Genomic DNA, 20,099 nt, shown 5'->3' on the forward strand with positions numbered 1-20,099 from the left:
TATGGGAAAAAGTTAATTCTCTAGTTTATTTTCCTCCTCCTGTCCCAATTCTTTTGTGAGTAGTTAAACGCCGCCCCCACCCAAAAATCACAAACCAGTGTTCTACCTTTCCCAATGACCAGCTTCATCTTGGGCAAGTGATCTCCTTCTACCTTTGCACTCACCTTGAAAACAGGTTTTATTATCTATGCAGCTATGCTAGGGAGGTCTAAACAGGGCTGCAGTTTATGCCTGGCTCCTGTGCCATCACAGCCATTTCCACAATGCTCCATATCCTAAGTTTTCAGATTGGGTTTTCTATTATTCATGCACCCAGCTCACAAAGCCCAGAAGAGTTGTGCTATCGGTAAGGGAAGAATCTAGTTATACCACATGAAAGATAAATGCAATTACTAGGGATGACATCAAGCTGCATTTTTGAAGTCTTAAATAATACCCTTGCATTAGTTAGTTACCAAGGGATGAAGTTTAGAATCCATTGAAGCTGCTGCTGTTTCAAAAACTTGCAGAGAATTCACCAATTCTTGAGCAGGGCAATCTCCCCTTTCCAGGAGGGACTTTCCATCTATTCAAATATATTAAACCTATATCAATTTGTTATTTAAAAACTTATTTGTTCAAACTTAAAGCCCACAAAAATTCTTAGCACCTTTCCCACCTGTATAGGAGAGTCAATATTGCTTTTTATGTTAAAAATGCCATGACTGATTCAAATGCTGGGATACTACACTTAAAGCAAGCAAGAAAGTTTAAAATAATGATTCATTTCAAATATCTTTTACATCTATAATAAAAAAACAAAAGGCAAACAGTGTAGAGAATAAAATGAAGATAAATGTTTTTATCAACTTCAATTTTTTAAATTTACCAGCTAATCTGGGATAAACAGGTATATAGTTAATTGATACACACTGAAATTTATTTAAAACTGAACTGAGAAAAATATATGCATACCAAAATTATTTAAGTCAATTATATTCCTCAATGGACCAACCATAGCATCCCATAGATGTGGCAACTTTTCTGCCATTTCATCACCAAAATGCTTCACTATAGTTGTCAAGGCAAATTCAGCTCCTCTCCGTTGTACCAGGTAAGGCTTCTGGGACTAAAATTAAATGGTAGTTGAAAGTAAATATAATGCATTTAAATATTTATCAGGAGAATTTAAAGTCACCATCTACAAACTGATGTTTCTGTTAACTTATGAAGCAATCATTAACATATTTATGACAAACTATAAATATTTTTCAATAATTAAATTTATGCAGGCCTAAACTCCTAACTAGGTTCTTGTGTCCAATTAAAATACTCTTTTGGAGTTGAGGATAGGGAATTCAAGGATATGTGCAGTTCCTAGAGAAAATTCTAAGTGACATTTTTTCCCCTTCTTTGCTCCACCCCGAAGACACTTACCAGTTAGAGAGAAGATAGAGAGATGAAATGATCTACTCTTATTTATATTTACTTAAGAGTCATAAAAAGAACATGTTATCTCCAAGACTGACAAATTCTTATTCAACAGTGATTAGTCATGAAACTGCCCTCCCCCGCCAAGAACCATGGATACACTGAGCACATGTATACACACACAAAATGGAAGAACTATACAAACCACAGAGGCATAAATATCAAAAGCAAAGTAAAATTCTGATGAAATTATTAATGGAGAGATATGGTTGCTGGAAAAGAGTTCACAGAGTGTTTTAATATTAACACAGACAATGTTATTTTAAAAAGAAACCTAAAATAGGCCTATAGTTTACAAAAGCAAGTCTGTTAGCACACTGACAGTTTACTGCTGAACTTATTTAAGTTCTTATGTTTAGCAAACAAACAAAAAAACTAACAAGAACACTCATTCCATTGTTAATAATAAGGGCTGGCAGAGTGGTTCAAGCAGGAATCATGCCAAGCAAACATGACGCCAAGTTCAAACCCCAATGCCACCAAAACAAAAAAACAAAAACAAACAAACAGAAAGCATAGTTAGTAATACAACTGTAAGGGGTATAAGTGTGGTTCAGTAGCAAAGTACCTGACTAGCATGTGTGAAGCCCCAGGTTTGATCCCCATACCAAAGGAGGGAAAATTATGAGATTTTTAAAACTATTTTTTTAAAGTACACTGGTTATCGTCTTTAAAGAAGTTGGAACTGTAGAATACAATGACCAACAAAACAGAACAAAAGCCCAAGTAAATCTTCACAAAAATGAAGCATGATATAGGACTGAAATATCAATATAAATGAGGGAAGAAAAGGTTTAAGAGTAGAAGGACTGGCTGTATGGAAAAATATGTTCAGATCCTCACCCTCATGCCACACATTTAATTCTTGGTTGACTAAAAGTCAGATGGGTGGTAATATTCAACATTTGTATAATTATTCTCAGTGAATCAGGAGGAATTCTTGACACTGAAAGAATAAAAAAGCTAGTTGTCACAATGCTATGGGAGTAAACTGGTTTATATTTATGGCTATCAAGAGGGTTTCTCATCTAGAGGCTAGAGTTAAGCTGGTATAAATGGCATGAGGGATAAGGAAATAAAGGAAGGGTGCTATTTTTCTGGACCATGTTGCTAGAGTACTCCAAAAGGCTACTTTATAACAGTCCTTTCCCTTTAAAGTACAAAAAGAGAGTCTGGAAGCTGATAAAACAGCTTAGTCCTCAATCTGTATGCCAGATATTTATTTAAAAATACAAAGCATTCAAAGAAAAAAAAACTATTTACCTCATCAAGTTCAACAAGGATATTCCCACTACTTCCTGCAGGAAGATCTGCTATTTGAGCTTTTACTGCTTTGGGGGTAGGACCTCGCCTACTTGTGATAGCAAAAGCAGCTTTCTGATGCCTATAGAGTGTAATTATACCTCTGTGCTTGGTGACAGTATGGTGCATTCCATCTTTTTCTGAGTTGGATCCTAATAAGGAAAAAAGTTAATCTTTTAATCATAGTATAGGTGACCAAATGTTTTCTGTTCCAAAAGAGACACAACATATTTGTAAACTCTAAAGACCTCAATTTTAATAAGCTGATCACATTTTGCTTGAGACAACAGAATGGTAACAAAATATTCTACTTGCATGGGATTTATACCTAACACAACGTAAGTTGTAGAATCATGTAAACAATGAGGAATACCACACATAAGAATGTGCCTAGGCACAAGAAGCATTAGAAATATTTCAAGTAAATTTTGTCTAAAAGAAATGTTCATAGTCATTACGAATTCAGAAAAGCATTGACTACTGCAAAATACTGCTGCTTCATATATCAATAAAGGGGAGAAGAGAGATGACCCTATTACTTTTATGTTAATATTAAAAATGTCCACCTTCTTTCAGTTTATTTACATTTTTTAAGACCTACATTGCTCCAAAGTGGTAGATTTATTACATTTTGAATAATTTCTTTTGTTTTTCTACAATCTTACTGACAAAAACAACCCAATTCTTATAGAACTGTCATCTGAACAAATACTGGTCTTTGAGACCAGCTTAATAAAAGCAATTATATTTCATATAAATTCTCCAGATGATAATAGAAAACCCAGTTAAGTATTATTTACTAAACAGAGTTTACTCATCTCACATAACAAGTACTAAATTAGGGAAATCAAATATAGCAAGAACTTTCATTAATATTTGATACAATTAATTTCTCTAGCCTACTTATAATAAGCCATACAATGATGGCTTTCAAGGCAAAAGGGTAAATACTTGTCTCATGGGATTTCAGTCGCCTTATATATCAGACACAGGTCTCCTATGAATAAATAGGAGGTCTGTGAATGATTAGTAGTATATGAAAATTAATGTAAGAAGTAATTTTATTATAACCAAGATTTTACTCTTAGAATGGGAAATGGAAGAAATGACTATTACATGAACTGGATTTGTGCTTAAATTATACCCATATGTAAATAAAAACAGATTTAAATGGTGAATTTCTTCTCTACCCCAGATAAAGGCTTAGATAAATACCTTTAGAATTTTCCTGGCCACTTTGTGTTGGTACTGGACATGTTACACAAGGAGTTAGATATGGGTCCACACAAAGTGAGCTACAGAGGTTTTTAATAATTTTTGAATTGGGACATGGTGTCCTTGTTGTGCATTGCTGAAGAAGTTTAGCTATGCACTGAGCTGCATAGTTTTGCACTAAAGTATTCTCTTCTTTTTTAATCGTTTCCATTAGTGGTTTTATGATGGGATTTAATTTCTCCGGAAGTTGCTGCAAGCTCACAACTGCACAAGCTGCAAAAGTATGCACTCTCAACTGCAACACTTGCCACTCCTGGTTAGTCTCTGTAACTGTCATTTGAACCTGTTGTCGTTTACTATCTAACTGTTGTAACACATGAGGATTTAAATCAAAAGTTGAAGTGACTTCATTAAAAACAGTAGTGACCTAATGAAAAAAAAAAAAAAAAAAAGAAACAAAAAATCATTAATTACATCAATTCCACATAGACTATAAACTTCTAATTTGCAGCCAGCAAGTTTTGTGTTCACTGATAAGTTCCACAATACCTAGGACCATGTTAGCACTCAGTAAACTAAAATTGAATGTCTAAAATCTCCCAATTAAAGTTACTTTAATCTGAGTTAATATGACATTAGCATTACATTCTCTTGGGAGGAATAAAATTACTTACGCTTTAAATATATCTAATTCATTTAAAGGAAAATCACACTTGACACAGAGTACTTTGGTGAAATGAGAAAGCAAATACAAACTAACTGTTAATTAAGGAATATCAAAATTCACAAACTTCTCTTTGGGAAACATTCTCTCCACTCAAAACCTTTTAGGGCAGCTGTTTGCTACATGACTAATTGTTATAAACAATGCTTTCTTTGATTTTTCTGATGGAAATTCCCACACAATAGGAGAAGGATTAAAAAAATAAAGAAAAATGATGCAGTAGTCATTATTTTTTTCAATTACAAGAGATACATAAAGCTTCAAGACTGGCGTACCATACTACTTTACAAGTCTCATTAAAAGACTATTCAGTTCAGCTTAACCATTTTGTTGAGATATAATTCATATACCATAAAAGCAACCCATTTGAGATATACAATTTAGTGGTTTTTAATATATTCACAGTTGTAAATCACAATTTTAGAACATTTTCACCCAAAAAAAAAAAAAAAGAAAACTCATACTCACTTCAGCTGCTCCTTATTCTACCAAGCCCTATAGAGCCCACTTACCTACTTTAAAAATTTGTCTATTTTGGGTATTTCATATGAATGGAATCATTAAATGTATAGTCTTTTGTGACCTGTTTCATACATTCAGTATAATACTTTTAAGGTAAGGTTCATCTATTTTTAGAACATAATAATACTTCATTCTCATTTTTGTTAATATTTCACTATAAATTTATCACCTTACTACATTTTATTTATCTACTCATCAGCTGATGAGTAGGTAACGTTTGGGTTCTTCCTACATTTTAGCTAATACAAATAATGTTACTCTGAACATTCATGTACATTAAGATTGTTCAACAGCTTATTACAAAAAGCTATAACTATATCTATTAAGAGCCTCCATAAATAGATCCAGTTTGATCTGTATTGATCAGGAAGCCTGTAACACAGGAAAACAGAACTTTTTAATAGAGAATTTTATTGTGTTGTTTTTCCTGATACTGGGGTTTGAATTCAGGACCTATACCTGGAGCCACTCTAACAGCCCTTTTTTGTGATGGTTTTTGAGATAGGGTCTTGCAAACTATTTGTCCAGGCTGGTGTCAAACCTCAATCCCCCTGATCTCTGCTTCCTGAGTAGACAGGATTATAGGCATGAGTCACTGGTGTCTGGCTTGTTGGGTTTTTTTGAGACAGGGTCTCACTATATAACCCAGACTGGCTTAGAACACATGATCATCCTGCCTCATCTTTCTCAGTGCTGAGATTATAGACATGTGCCACCATGTTCCGCTAACCTAACTTTTAAGACCTACAAATTATCAGTTCCATAATGGACAACAATGATAATGCCATTCTTTTATTATGAAAAACAAAATAACCACACAAATAAGATCTTCTTTTATCAGTATAAAATACTGAATCTGTATGACCTTGCCAATCTGCTCACCACAAAGGAAAAAAAATCACATACCACCTCTAACTTACACTTTCCACTTCATTTTGTGTCTTGAGTTCTGCACAAGACTTATTTGAAACAGTTATACTGCTAAAAATTTTAAAACACAATTCAAAGACTGCAAGTTTCAATGACTGCAAACAACTGAGGAAAAACTTTCTAATTACAAGTTAATTCAATCATTTAGCCGATATTTATTAATTAACATTAAAGATTCAATGTTTTAATACATTTGAAAACCATAGTTTAAGGTGAGAGAGGTATACAAGTAAACAAGACAATGTAACACATCATTGAGTAAGGGTAAGTTTCTGTGAGAGTACAAAGGGTTGCTAACAGAATAGTGGAGACCAGAGGCAGTTTCCTTGTTTTTTTAGTTTTTTTTGAGATAAGATCTTACTGTGTTGCCCAGGCTGGCCTTGAACTCCTGAGCTCAAGGGATTCTCCTATTTCAGCTTCTGAAGTAGCTGAATGGCACCATGCCCAGATCTTCTGGTTGTTAAAGAATGGTTTAGATGTTTTAGGTACATCTTTGCAAACAGAAAAGTAAGGTAAGAAGTAGAAAGCAGGGTCCAAGAAACAAATGCAAATGGGGGTGTTTCAAGAGAAGAAATCTGAATGGAAGTAGAGGGTTGAAGGCAGGGAATTGCTGGCAAGAGAAACAGAGGCTAAGGTACAGAAGTGAGAAGAAGTGAGGCATAGAAAAGAGCAAGTTTTACCACATTCACTTCTGAAGGAAGAAGCTAACTAGGCTTGAGTGGAGGAAGTTTGAGAAGTGAGGAAAAAAAAAGATGATGAATTTAGAGAAGGTGATGAAAAGTAAGAAAAAAATTAAAAAGCAAGGAAAAGGAAAATACTGTATTAAAGCAGGGTTGAGATGTGGTCAGAGTGGCATTAAAAGACTATTATCAGTCTAGCACAACATGCAGAATGAAATGGACCAGAAACTGCCTGTAGTCTTAAGGAATAAGGACCTAGACATAGAGTACCAAGACTTTTGTCTGTGACAACAGAAACAGAGAAAGTATAGTATGTGAGACTTTCTGAAAGAAAATGATGACAAGATTTGTAACTGTGGATGAAAGGGCATTTTTCTATAAAGAAAAAAATGCAGTTTGTGTTAAGCTTGAAGTGACAGACAATCCAAGCAAAAATGCGTAACAGAAGAACATAAAAGATTGAGAGTAGGTAGTCTTAGTATGTCGATAACTAAATTGTGAGATGATGAAAGGGAAAAAGATAGTATGTTTTTGTGGTAAACATGTCATGACAAATTTCTAATCTTTATTTCATGCTCTATCTAAAATGAGGAAAGTTACTTCTTTACTCACCAGGTCATTAGCTTGATCTATTGTTAAAACATTGTTGTTTACTCTATTACCAACTTCAATATGTACATCAGCTAATGATGATATAAGCTGTTTACATTCATTCTGCATTCGTGTGAATGGAACAGCAATTTCATCATAATATAAGTGTTCTGAAAGGATATCAAGTAAACGTGGCTGCACAGCTAGGGTAACAGCTTTACACTCCTAAAATACAATAGACAACAAATTCTCAGAGCAAATACTTGAGCATAATTTTGTAAGAGAAATAAACCTTCACTTGCAAACAATCAAGTTCTTAATTTCTACTGGTTTTGAATCTATGTTCTGTTATCACCCAGAACAGTTAGTTGCATAGAGAAAAGATATTACACTCAAATTACTTTAAAATTTTAATGAACATGCACATGGAACTATTACAATTCCATAATACCTAATTACTCTTACTGTATTTTGAATTTATTCAAAGTTTACAAATATATATAATATAGCAGATTTTAAAAGTATAGTTCTATAAAAAAATCAGAAAAGAACATCTGGCATGCACTAACTAAAAATGTTATTAAAACTTCATTATTAGATTTTGTAACAGTTTAACCACAGCTTCACATGCTATACTGTTGAAATGGATATATAATTTAAAAGCTACTTACCTGCCCCCAAATTTAACTAACCCTTCCCACTCTCTCTGGTTGTTGCCTGCCCCAACCAGAGGGGGAATGGCCTCAGTGGTGAGCCATGAGGGATTCTGTGGGATCTGGGTGATCAGCCTGGGCTTCACAGAGTAAATCCAGAGAAGCTCTGTGAGGGTCCAGAAACCGAACTGTCAACACTTGCTGCTGAGTCTGAGAGGCACAAAAACACAGCATCACTGCCTCTCCAGCACACTGAGTCCTGACTATAAACAGATGAGACTGGCTTCTTTCCAGAGGCAAAGCAGTGGTCTCAACTGCCACAGAGCATGGCTCAATTACCTTTAGACACAGCTTTGACAAACTGGTAAGAGGCAGTAACAAGCAACTCTCACAGCAAGTGCAGACAGTTAAAGTTCCAGAATTCTAGTCAATGGAATAAACAAAACCACCAGGAAATTTTTTTGATTTACAAAGCAAATCTTACACAAAATCATACATCTTATTAGAAGTTAAAGGCTAAAAGGGCAAGAAAAGGATGGTTTACTTGGAAAAATGAAGATTTGGGGTTTAAATGTGGAGACTTTCTTTTTCCTGTGAACAAAATTTTCCCCTTGCTACTATTCATACAAATTGTGCTCTACAACACAAAGCACTGAAATGTGCTAAGGGATATACAGAGATGACCAAATGCATATATACAAAGAGGGTCTGGTTTCTGAACTGTTTCCATACACACATTTTTAATACCAATCTTTCTTAATAAACTATAAGGTCAAGAGTAAATATCAAATATGAGCATAGCTAGCAGTCAAAGGCAAGGATTACAAGTGCTAAGAAAAAAATCTACGGTAAAAGGTAAAAGGGAGAGAAATAATTTGGAATACTTTTCTACACTGTTGTCTTTTTATAGATAAAATTTTTACTTTTCTGTTGCAAAATATAAATAATTTTAAAAGCTAATGGAAATTTATTTGTCTTTACTACTTTGGTGCACTATCTTACCTTTTGTAAAGCAGCCCATTCACAGATTACCAAAGCAACACTAATCCTCTGTAATGCAGATTTGGAGTTCAAATGGAAGAGTAGTAACTGGCCAAGGGATTCTGCTGGTTTAATTTCTTGGGTTACCATATTTACACCTGGATCACAAATACAGCAACAAAGTGCTCCTAACAACCTAAAAGGGAGGAAAAGGGTCACTATAGAAATTATCTGAGGTAAAATTTCTCCCTCTGAAGCCATATAATTTGCCATGAAATTATAACTCCTATCTTCATAAAAATACATAAAATCTACTTTAAAACTTCAAAATATTAAAAATATTTACTTGCTTTAAGTTTGTCTTAGACTGCAACAAGTCTGAAGGAGGAAGAACTGACAGACACATAAGAGGAATCTTTTGGTTAAATGACTTCTAAGACCAAACCTGAACATTTATGATTACTTGACACTTGGTGAATACTCACTTGGCAGCCATCATTCTGGCCCGCATAACTACAAAATCCCTGGTGGCTGGGTCTTCCATGATTGTGTCTGCACCTGCAATGTACTCCTGAAGTACTTCTTTACTCTGGTTTTGGCCTTGGCGCACCTTACCACCTGTTTTCTCCTAGAGGAAAGGAAAGGGAAAAAAAAAATCATCAAAGTGTAACTGGAAACACAAAAAAAAATTATATAATTCCAGTAAAATATACTTCTTTTCATAACATTTTAATGGATAAGAATTAGTACTCTGGAGGCATGGCTCGAGCAGAAGAGTATCTGCTTTGCAAGCACAAAGCCATGAGTTCAAACCCCAATCCCACCAGAAGAAAAAAAAAAAAATCAGTATTCATTTTGTCCAAATGAAGTAAGAATTATTCCTTACTGATGTTAATGAAATCTCACTTATAATAAAGGAATATGGATTTCTTATATTGGTTACTATATTAATAATTATGAGTAGAATGTGCAAATACATTATGTCCCTCTACACACTTACCTTGGATCTAGCTTTTACTTCTAGCAACATATTTAAATCAATAGGTAAATGAGAAGGCTGCATCATTAAGCAAAGCCAAGCACCCATCCATGGGCAAGCAGCTGCTACCACATACTGAACTGAAGCCTTGTTCAACAGTTCCAGCCAAACCTAGAGTGAAAGAGGAACATCAAAGTAAAATTTTTCTATTAAGTACAAACAAAACCTATTATTTATTTTTAGGTATACGGAATTGAGAAAAAGTAAGAAACAGTATAGAGATTAACCTAAAACTCAATCTAAAGGCGTATCTTGAAATATTTTTGATAGGTGCTATCTTGCATGCCTGTAATCTCAGCACTCTAGAGACTGAGGAATGACGATTAACAATTCAAGGCCTTCTTACATGGTGAGACCATGCCTCAAAAAGAATATAGAATCTGCCAATATTTTATGAGAAAATTGAAAAATAAAATATGCTCATAAAAATCATAGAATTGTCAAAATCTCAGTAAATCAACTGAAATTCTTTTTAAACATTGTAAGCCTTAAGACTAATGCAATACTATATTTAACACACTTCAAGATCTAATAGCTCCTAATAGTATTCTCTGCTAAATTTAAAGGTAATAATATCCTAGGCAAATTAAAAATAGTATAAGTGTTGAGTATGATCTTAATAAAAGTGTCTTTCTTGGTGTCTAACATTTAATTAGCTAGGACCAGAACACAGAAGTAACAACACTGTTAATCCACAGCTTTCACAATGGGCCAACTTAGAAGCCAACAATTACAGACTAACCTAACAGCTTCTATCTAAGGATATAGCAGTGCTATTTCCCTCTATAGATGTTATTAAATATACCAAATGGCTCCTCTTTTGAAGATTCCAACACATGACTAATTTGCTACATCAAGGGAAAAAGTAAAAGTCTAAACTATGATAATCAGATGCTATGTTACCAATATACCCCCCACAAAATACTTTGCAAGATCTTTAACCATACTGATCACATCAAAAAGAGGCTCAAAACAGCAGACTTTGTTTTGTTTTTATAAAGAGGCTTTCAGAACATGCTTAAAACACTTGCCTAGTAAGTCATATAATAATAAAAAATATAGCCAATCAGAACTTAACTGTTACATTACATAAGAAGCCTAGCTTCTTATCCCATCTTGTTGATTTCCAGACTTTTCAAATATCTTGGATGACTTTAAATTTCTTAAAGTCCCTGACCAACAGTATAGCAATTATGAGGGAAAAAATATTAAAAGCTTAGCATTATTAGGAAGAGAAGTATAGGTATTTTCATTGTGTACCTTGTGAATAAGGTCCAGAATTTCCTGGCTGCTTTCTAAAACACAAAACTGAAAAATGTGTCGGAGCATATCAGACAAAATAGGTATAAGCCAAGATGAAGAGTTCTGAAAACAAAAACAATCAAAGCCATAGCATTTAATTCTTGGATGTCAGCTTACCTGAAGTATAAATGAAATAACAGAAGTATTACAATGAAAATAACACATGGATTTATCAAAAAAGATTCAGTTAGCAATATAATTTGACACAATTTAGAGACAAAAAAATACCACATTGATTTGCAATGGTTTTGAGAAATTATATACCATATAATCACAGGGGAGCAGGAAAAAGCCTGTTTATTATTAGTAACACCAATTTTTGCCCCAAATGAGTTGAAACTGCCCTCCATATAGAACCAAGCTATAACCAGCAAAATCACTTTGGTTATATATGACTGTTTGTCAGTAAAATTTGGAAAATGATCAGAATACTGCTGTTGTGCTAGATGGTCAGAGCTTAAATTCTACATGCTCATTGGTAATATAATCAAATGACATCACCCCAGAAAACTGTACTTTGAGTTCACTACAAAACTAAGTCAAATTTTTTATCTATTTTAGGTCAGAAACCTCTTGAAAATCTGATGAAAGTATGCACTCTTTTCTTAGAAAAACACACATGTATATCATTTTGTTCCCAATTTCAGGGGGTTCTAATGTCTCCTTGGTATAAGTTAAGAATCTTAATCTAAGGGATTTCTCAAATGATTCAAAAGCTCACTCAAATCAAGAAACCAAATACCTATTGTGTACCCAGAATTCTCCAAACAAGAATAATGATTGTTGTCAATGCAGGTCAACGAAGTATAAGCTCATCAAATAGTACTAATCATCAGAAAAATTCTAGTGAACGAGTTCATAATACCTATCACCCACTCCCCTATCATGGCTTTTTTTTTCAAGGAAAAAGCAAGTGTCTAGAAAGACTGAAGAGAAATTAAAAAATTTTAAATGAAATTCCAAAGACCCATAAATTCTAAGGCTAGTACATGTACAACTTAAAAAGCTACCTACTACATTCTAGCTAATGAAAAACTAGTGATAAAACAGGATCAGGGCTGAATGCACTCAAGAAGGTTTGAGAGGAGTTTAAAATAGGTTACAAAATCATCAACCGGGGAGCATATTCATTAATTTGCTCTGCCATAACTTGACTTATTGAAATGGATAGAGAAGCCAGGAAGAAGAAAAGTTCTTTCTCTTCTCATCAGAGAGAAATTAGGGCCAATCTTAACAAATGTAGGAAAGCTGTGACAGCAGGGCTATTCATAATCTCTTTTCATTTCTTATTTTCTCCATTATATTTACCCACTCTTCCTCCCCTATCATCAACTCCATCATTGGCAATCTAAACAGCTTCTTATAGATCCCAAAGATGCATCTACAGAGGAAGATTTCCCCTTTAGTTATAACAAGTAAAATGTGATATAAACTATATTAATCTTCTTAGACTACAAAGTTTGTTATTCTAGTAAATTCTGTATTTTATTATTCAAAACGGGGGGATACATCAGTAGAATACAGAATATTTTATCAGTAACTATATATGTAATTATGGATACATGACATTATACATTTGTCAAACCCATACACTGCACAACACCGAAAGTGAGCTCTAATTTCAACTATAAAGACTTTAGTTGATAATGATGTGTCCATGTAGGTTCACTGATTATAGTTAGTGAATTATGATTCCAGTGTAGGAAGCTGGCAGTGGGGGAAGATTTATACAGTGTGAGGTTAGGATATACAGGATGCTGTATTTTTTTTTTTTTTTTGACATGGGGAGAAGTACTGGAGTTCGAACTCAAGGCCTCATGCTTGCTAGGCAGGCACTTTATCCCTTGAGCCATACCACTAGCCTGGAACATTGTACTTTCCCTTTTAATTTTTCTGTGAACTTAAAACTGTTCTAAAAATAATGTCTAGGCAAATAAGCATATGAAAAGATGTCTTACATCATGTTACCAGGAAAATGCAAATTAGCAATGAGATATTACTCACTACACACCCATTACAAAAGCCAAATTGTTGATCAGGATATGGAGCTATAGGAACTCTCACTCATTGCTGGTGAAAAGACAACTTCATCTACTTTGAAGTTCCTTATAAAATTAAACATAATCTTACAATATGATCTAGCAATCTTGCTCCGTGACAATTTGCTCCCAGGAGAGAAAGTAGAAGTCCACACAAAAACCCTCACTTTACAGCAACTTTATCCATAACTGCCCAAACTTGAAAGCAACCAAGATGCCCTTCAACAGGCGAATCGATAAACTGTGGTACAACTAGACTCCGCACTAAAAAGAAATGAGCTATCTTCATGAAAAGACAAAGAAGAAACTTAAATGGCATGTTACTAGGTTAGAAAAAAAAAAGTCAGTCTGAAAAAGTTTCATATTGTATGATTCCAGCTATATGGAATTCTGATAAAGGCAAAACTATGGAGCCAGTAAAAAGATAAGTGGTTGTAAGGGTTTGGGGGGAGTCGAATTACTATCTAGAGCAAAGAGGATTTTTAGGACAAAATTGCTCTAAAACATATGGTCTATTTTTAAAAGAAATTAAGTCTACAAAGACAAAACAGACAAGAAACCAACCCCACAATAAATTGGTCATCATCATCATAGAATTAGGACTTGATAAATATATGCTCCCCAATAGCATCAGCATATAGTCTACTTACTAGAAAGTACAATAAAGTTGGGAAGATATCTGTGAACCAAATTTTGTCCATCTGAACTACAAGCACTGTGAAGTAAACATCTCCTTTCAGGTAAGGCTGTAAAAAGTAACATGGCTTCAGCTCACTATTGGTATCACTTTGAAAGGTTACAAGGAATGACCATGTTTATATAGGGTTAGTCTGTCTCTTACAAACCTCAAAGTTGTCTTACTTATTGTCATTAATTTTGCACCTATCTTCCAGTAGGTACTGATTTAGGCAGGTAACCTGATACTGCTGCTTTGTGTTTTACAGATTTGTTTTATTCAATTGGATTGGTGGGGATAGGCGGGGGCGGGGTGGATAGTACTATTTCTCAGTCTTTAAGAAATTATCCACTTTGGGATATTCCCACTCCCTAATTTTGTAAATAGTCACTGAACTTTCAATATGTTTATTAATAAATATGATCACACTCTCTCCTGTGTACAAACTTGTATATAATGTTGCTTCCTCTGACTGTTGTTCCTTCCTTACCTTCCTTCTTCAGTTAGCTAAATCCCACATATCCTTCAGTTACCAGTTCAAACTTCACTTCTACAGGATGCCTTCCCTGACCACTACCCATCTCACTAGCTGTGATCTTACCTTACGTTAGATACTTACTTTATGTTATTCTTGTTTAGTTACCTGTCTTCACTCATCTGGTCTAGTTTACTGCTCTTTTGTTTTTGTTGTTTTGGTGGGAATGGGGTTTGAACTCAGGGCTTCATGCTTGCAAAGCAGATGCTCTACCGCTTGAGCCACACCCCCGTTGTATTTTTCTACGGTAATTTTGGCGATGAGGGGTTTTGTGAATTATCTGCCTGGGCTAGCTTGGAACCATGATCTTGCCACGATCCTTTTGCTCTGACCCTCCTTAATCCTCTATGAAGCAGTACCACAAAATGGGTAGATGTGTTAAAAAGCAGCAATATAATAATTATTACCACAAACACTGGAATTTACCTCATTTCTACCAGCATATCAGATGTTCTTGGGCTGAAAAATCTGGAGAGAAGCCACAATTTAGTGAATCATACTGAGTTCTTTCACTCATTTGCTGTGATTCACAGCCAATGGTGAAAAAAAAAAAAATCTACCTTAAAACCATTTACCTTATTCTATTAGTTTCCCCAACCAACATTTATTGAAAGTCAGCTAAAAATTCCAACTTTGCTCTCTTCTTCATATCTAGCCAATACTTAATTTAACATTCTCTAAAGTCAGTCTTAATTAGTGAAATGTATTCTTTTGGTCTTTGTTTCCTTCTCTACACATATATATGTTACATTTTCTATCATCCTGAATTAAAATGCCTCCATTTAATTCATCATATAATGACTATGTTTGACTTTCAAGTAAAAGTTAACATATTGACAACTGAGATTTTGGAGTGACTCTCAAAGTGACTGCTGGTAAAAATGCAAAATGTTATGGCCAGTTTTAAAGACAGTCTGGTAGTTTCTTATAAAATCAAACATACTCTTATATGGTAAGACAGCAATTTTGCCCCTAGGTATTTATTCACGTGAAGTGAGAACTTAGGCCTATGCAAAAACCTGAAAACATCTGTAGCAGCCTTATTCTTAATTGCCGAACATGTCCTTTGACAAAGATGTTCTTCAATAGGTAAGCAGATAAATGAACTGTGGTATACCCACACAATGTAGTACTATTCAGTGATAAAAAAAAAATGAGTTATCAAACCATTAAAAGACAGAAACTATAATTTTATATTGTTAAATGAAAGAAAATCTGAAAAGGTTCACTTCTATGTGATTTCAACTCTATGATATTCTGGAAAAAGCAAAATTAAGGAGACAGTAAAAAAGATCTCTGGTTGCCCAGGGTTTAGGGATTGGACATGAAGGATGAGTAAGTGGAGCACAGAGAACTTTCAAAGCAGTTTAACTACTCTGTATGATACTATAAGGGTGGATATTAAATATCAATACTGTATGTTTGTCAAATCCATAGAATCTACAACACAAAGAGTAAACCCTAATATAAAGTATGGATTTTAGCTAATAATACTGGATCATTATTGGCTCATCAATTGTAACAAGTGTACCACACAAATCCAAGATGTCAACGGGGAAACTGTATGGGCGGTAGGAGGAATAAGAGTATATGGGAAGCTGGGTACCAGTGGCTCACGCCTTAATCCTAGCTACTTGGAACGCTGAAATAGGGAGGATGTCCATTCCAGGACAGCTTGGGCAAAAAGTTTGCAAAATCCCATTTTAATCTTCAGCTGGGCATAGTTGGCATGCACCTATCATTCAGCAATGGTGAGAAGCTTAAAATAAGAGAATCCTGGTCCAGGGTGACCTGAGCAAAAAAGCAAGACCCTATCTTCAAAATAACTAGAACAAAAAGAGCTGGAAGCTTGGCTGAAGTGGCTGGAATGCCTGCCTCATAGTGAGCACAAAGCCCCAAATTCAAACCCTAGTACAGCAAAAAAAAGAAAAAAAAGAGTGAATATACTTTTCTCTCAATTTTCTATAAATCTAAAATTGATCTGAAAAAATCTGTATTAAAAAAGAACCATTTGAAATGAAGAGAGTTGATGGCTTCAGGAGATTTTGTCCAAAGTAAATTTAAGAATATTGACACCAGAAACATTTAGGGTGAAAGGACAGGGTGGCAGAGGGCATGAATATAATCAAAGTACATTATGTGCATGTATGGCAATATCACAATGAAACCCCTTTGGATAATTAATATATCCTAAAAAAAAAAATTTAGGCAAAAACCACAAAACTAAAGCAAAAATGAAATGAAAATTAAGAGCAATCCATGCCAGTTATAATCAGTCCATACCCCAATTATTGGAGAGTTATGAAGCAGATCTGACAGGTTTTCTACTGAGAAGATTCTGATTAAACAAAATCAATGGACAATACAAAACAAAATTTACAGATGTTTATTCACAGTAGATCAAAATATTATCATGCTGCAGATTAAAGCAAAACTTCAAGGAATATTCCTAATTCAAATAGAAATGCATGGTTAGTGAACACAACAGACATTAATTCATGCAAGTATCTACAGTCTAAAAGAACCACTGCTTTCTAAAGATGACTGCACCAAGCTGTTATACCTATATATATTATACATGCTAGAAAAATGGATTCGTTACTGATGTTTCCCCTAAGATACTTTGTTCAACCTACAAAAGTGGAAATTTAAAAATTGGAAAGTAAAGCCTTTTATAAACAGGGCAAGGACTCCATTCAAACACTAATATTACCTGAAAAACCTCTGAAGGCATTTCAACGTGTGATTCCTAAAGTATACTATCCTTGGAATCAGCAAAAACACACAATCTTTAAGAGGAGGCAAGAGGCTGGGAATTTAGCAGCCAGTCATTAAGAGTTATACTTCAGAGCTCCAAATATAGCCTTTGTAACCTGAGATCGATTCTGCCAGCCACTCCATTGTCAACCATACAAAGCAATCAAAGGCTGAGTAACAGTCCTCCTATAGGAAAGGACTATTTAATAAATTATGCATTCACCAAGTGCTGAGAACACAATCTACAGTAAGATACTAAGATATTTCTTTCCTTATGGTTATTACATTTTCATATGTTTGTATGGTTACTATACCACTTCTACTAGCCCAGCATTCTGATTTTTGGATATGTAATAAGTATAAGCTAGTAATCAAGTTTATTTTAAAAACTGACTTAAGTTTCAAGATTACTATACGGTTTATCAGTTCTTACCTGGTCCTGTGTTGACAACAACGTAAACAGAGTTTCCAATGCTGCTCTTCGAACTGATGATATAGTGTGATGCAAAAAAGGCCAGACACGTGGAACTAAAACTGTAAGTGACTGTTGAATACTAATAAAGAAGACACAAATTAATCTTACTCATTCTCAGGTGAAACTCTCTATAAGACACATTAGCTAAACATCATTCTCATGTGGATCTAGTGATGTTGACATCAGTGTCTTTTTGATGAATAGAAGGTGATCCAATTTTCATATGAACATTTACTTAATACCCTCATTCAAAAGTGTTATCACACCAACAAAAAACGTGGAGAAAACACAGTCATAAAGAAGGGCAGAAATTTAACATTAGATTTTTCTATGGCACTAATGCCATGAACTACTTTTATCGAGTTGGAACTTTCCAATGTAACTGCAGTTAAAACCATTCTTATTCAGGAAAATAGGATAAGTACACAACTAGAATAAGCTAAACCTTACTCTATTCCTGTCCATGGCTAAAGCCTACTGAGTAGATGCATATAACTTCCACCCCATCTCTCCTTTTGAGGTCATCTCTGCCACATATCAAATGAGCAACTGGTGAAATAGCCTTGAAATTTGTTATCCTGGGTTAGCATTACTAAGTTAGGAAAACTCAAATTTGCTCCTCATCACAGATTAATTTTAAATGTGGGAAGCAGGCAAAGCCAAGTCTAGGCTAACTTGAGTCACAGGATTCCTACACATTCACAAGTCATTTGTAAAAGTTACTCAGAAGTAGGAAATGATTTTTAAGTAACATCTGAAATATATACCTCTGTAGAAAAAGGCATGCACAAGAAAGAATATGCCAGTATTATCTATTTGTTCATCTTCCATGCTTCCTCTCAGGAGGCCTATCTTTAAACACTATTTTCATTATTTGCAAGTTTGTATAAACATTACTTCTTACACTTACACATTTAGTAAATTCACTGTAAAATTCTAATTAAACACATGCACACACAGACATAAAAGAGACTCAGAATACATAAAGCATTATAACAAGGTCTTGTTAATAGTGTGTTCATGCTCCAAATGTCATGCTGCATTTTTTTCTTACATAAGCTGGAAAGTGTCAGTCAAATACCACAACATATGAAGCAAATGTTCTAATACAGCAATTTTGAAAAAAACAAAAAGGATGGAAAGCTACATATGTCACATTGAACTGCCAGAATTTGCATTACATTACTTCATTTATTTCCAATATCTAGTTTTTCTGACACCATCCACTAAGTCCCACAGGCCAAGTCTACTCTGCTGTTTTTTTCTTTATAAATAAAGTATTACTGGAACACAGGCATATTCATTTCTTTATGTATTATATATGGCTACAACATCTGTACATTTTTTGTGCTATAATGGCAGAGTGGAGTAGTTTCAAATGAGACTATTTGATTCACAAATGAAAAATATTTACTAGTATGCTTTGGCAGAACATTGGAATGATACAGAAAAGACTGTATGGCCACTGGGCAAGGATGATATTTGAATTTGTGAAGCATTACATAAAAATAAATTCTGACTTAGAGTAATCTAAAATCCCTGTGTTTTTCAGCTTAAAGAGAGTTTACACATAAATTCACTTAATTTCTATAACTTTCATTAGTAATGGAAGCATAAAAAAGCAGGAAACCCCACAGATGTACTACTACTTCATTTCTTTTCATCTATTACTTTTATAGGCACCTTTTTGCTATTCCTACTTGTGTACAGTTGTATCAGCTTAAATTTAGCACCCAAGTACTACTAGTCAGTCAGTACTATTTGAAACATTTTCTACATGTTTTTCATCTATTTCTGATTTTCACTGGAAATACCTGTATAGCCAGAAATTACTTTAAAATCATAATCATATGAAAATTCACTGAATACCTTCACTAGGCTAAGAATAGTAATTTCCTCATCTATGAATTTTTACAAGTTGCATAATGTTCCTCCTGTATCTCTAAGGATACTATTAATAGAAACAACATTCAGAAGCCAGTCATAAAAAATAGAGGATATACTAACTGGTTCATTTCAAATGCTAGGAAAGGAAAGTAATAACACTTTAAATTTTTGGTGTATCTTTTTGGCTCAACCCAATCTATGCCTTTAAGCATGATGTTACAATATTAAGTATTCCTTTTCTGACTAGAAATTACTGAAATAAGAACAAAAATTGAAGAAATGAATTTTCTTTTTTTGTGTGTGTGGTACTGGGGCTTGAAG

General features: G+C 34.2%; 1 protein-coding gene and 1 non-coding gene across 3 annotated transcripts in view; one reads left to right on the forward strand and one right to left on the reverse strand.

Moving 5' to 3' along the window:
- Btaf1 (B-TFIID TATA-box binding protein associated factor 1) overlaps window positions 1-20,099 on the reverse strand; it is a 92,095-nt gene that overhangs the window by 32,928 nt on the left and 39,068 nt on the right. For both annotated transcript variants that reach the window (XR_002211976.2, XM_020157276.2), the window contains exons 14-23: window positions 17,850-17,970; window positions 11,368-11,472; window positions 10,069-10,218; window positions 9,554-9,696; window positions 9,090-9,264; window positions 7,456-7,659; window positions 3,988-4,414; window positions 2,734-2,924; window positions 955-1,108; window positions 456-565 (exon numbers count right to left, since the gene is read on the reverse strand). Coding sequence is in view for 1 of the 2 variants with exons in the window: in XM_020157276.2 (XP_020012865.2) it covers window positions 456-565; window positions 955-1,108; window positions 2,734-2,924; window positions 3,988-4,414; window positions 7,456-7,659; window positions 9,090-9,264; window positions 9,554-9,696; window positions 10,069-10,218; window positions 11,368-11,472; window positions 17,850-17,970 (1,780 nt within the window). In the remaining variant the exon portion in view is untranslated. The remainder of the gene's footprint in view (window positions 1-455; window positions 566-954; window positions 1,109-2,733; window positions 2,925-3,987; window positions 4,415-7,455; window positions 7,660-9,089; window positions 9,265-9,553; window positions 9,697-10,068; window positions 10,219-11,367; window positions 11,473-17,849; window positions 17,971-20,099) is intronic.
- On the forward strand, window positions 19,297-19,401 carry LOC141425266 (U6 spliceosomal RNA). Its single transcript, XR_012450340.1, has one exon. It is a non-coding gene; the product is annotated as a U6 spliceosomal RNA (small nuclear RNA).

The sequence above is a fragment of the Castor canadensis genome, chromosome 7 (assembly GCF_047511655.1).
Source record: "Castor canadensis chromosome 7, mCasCan1.hap1v2, whole genome shotgun sequence".
NCBI lineage: Eukaryota > Metazoa > Chordata > Mammalia > Rodentia > Castoridae > Castor > Castor canadensis.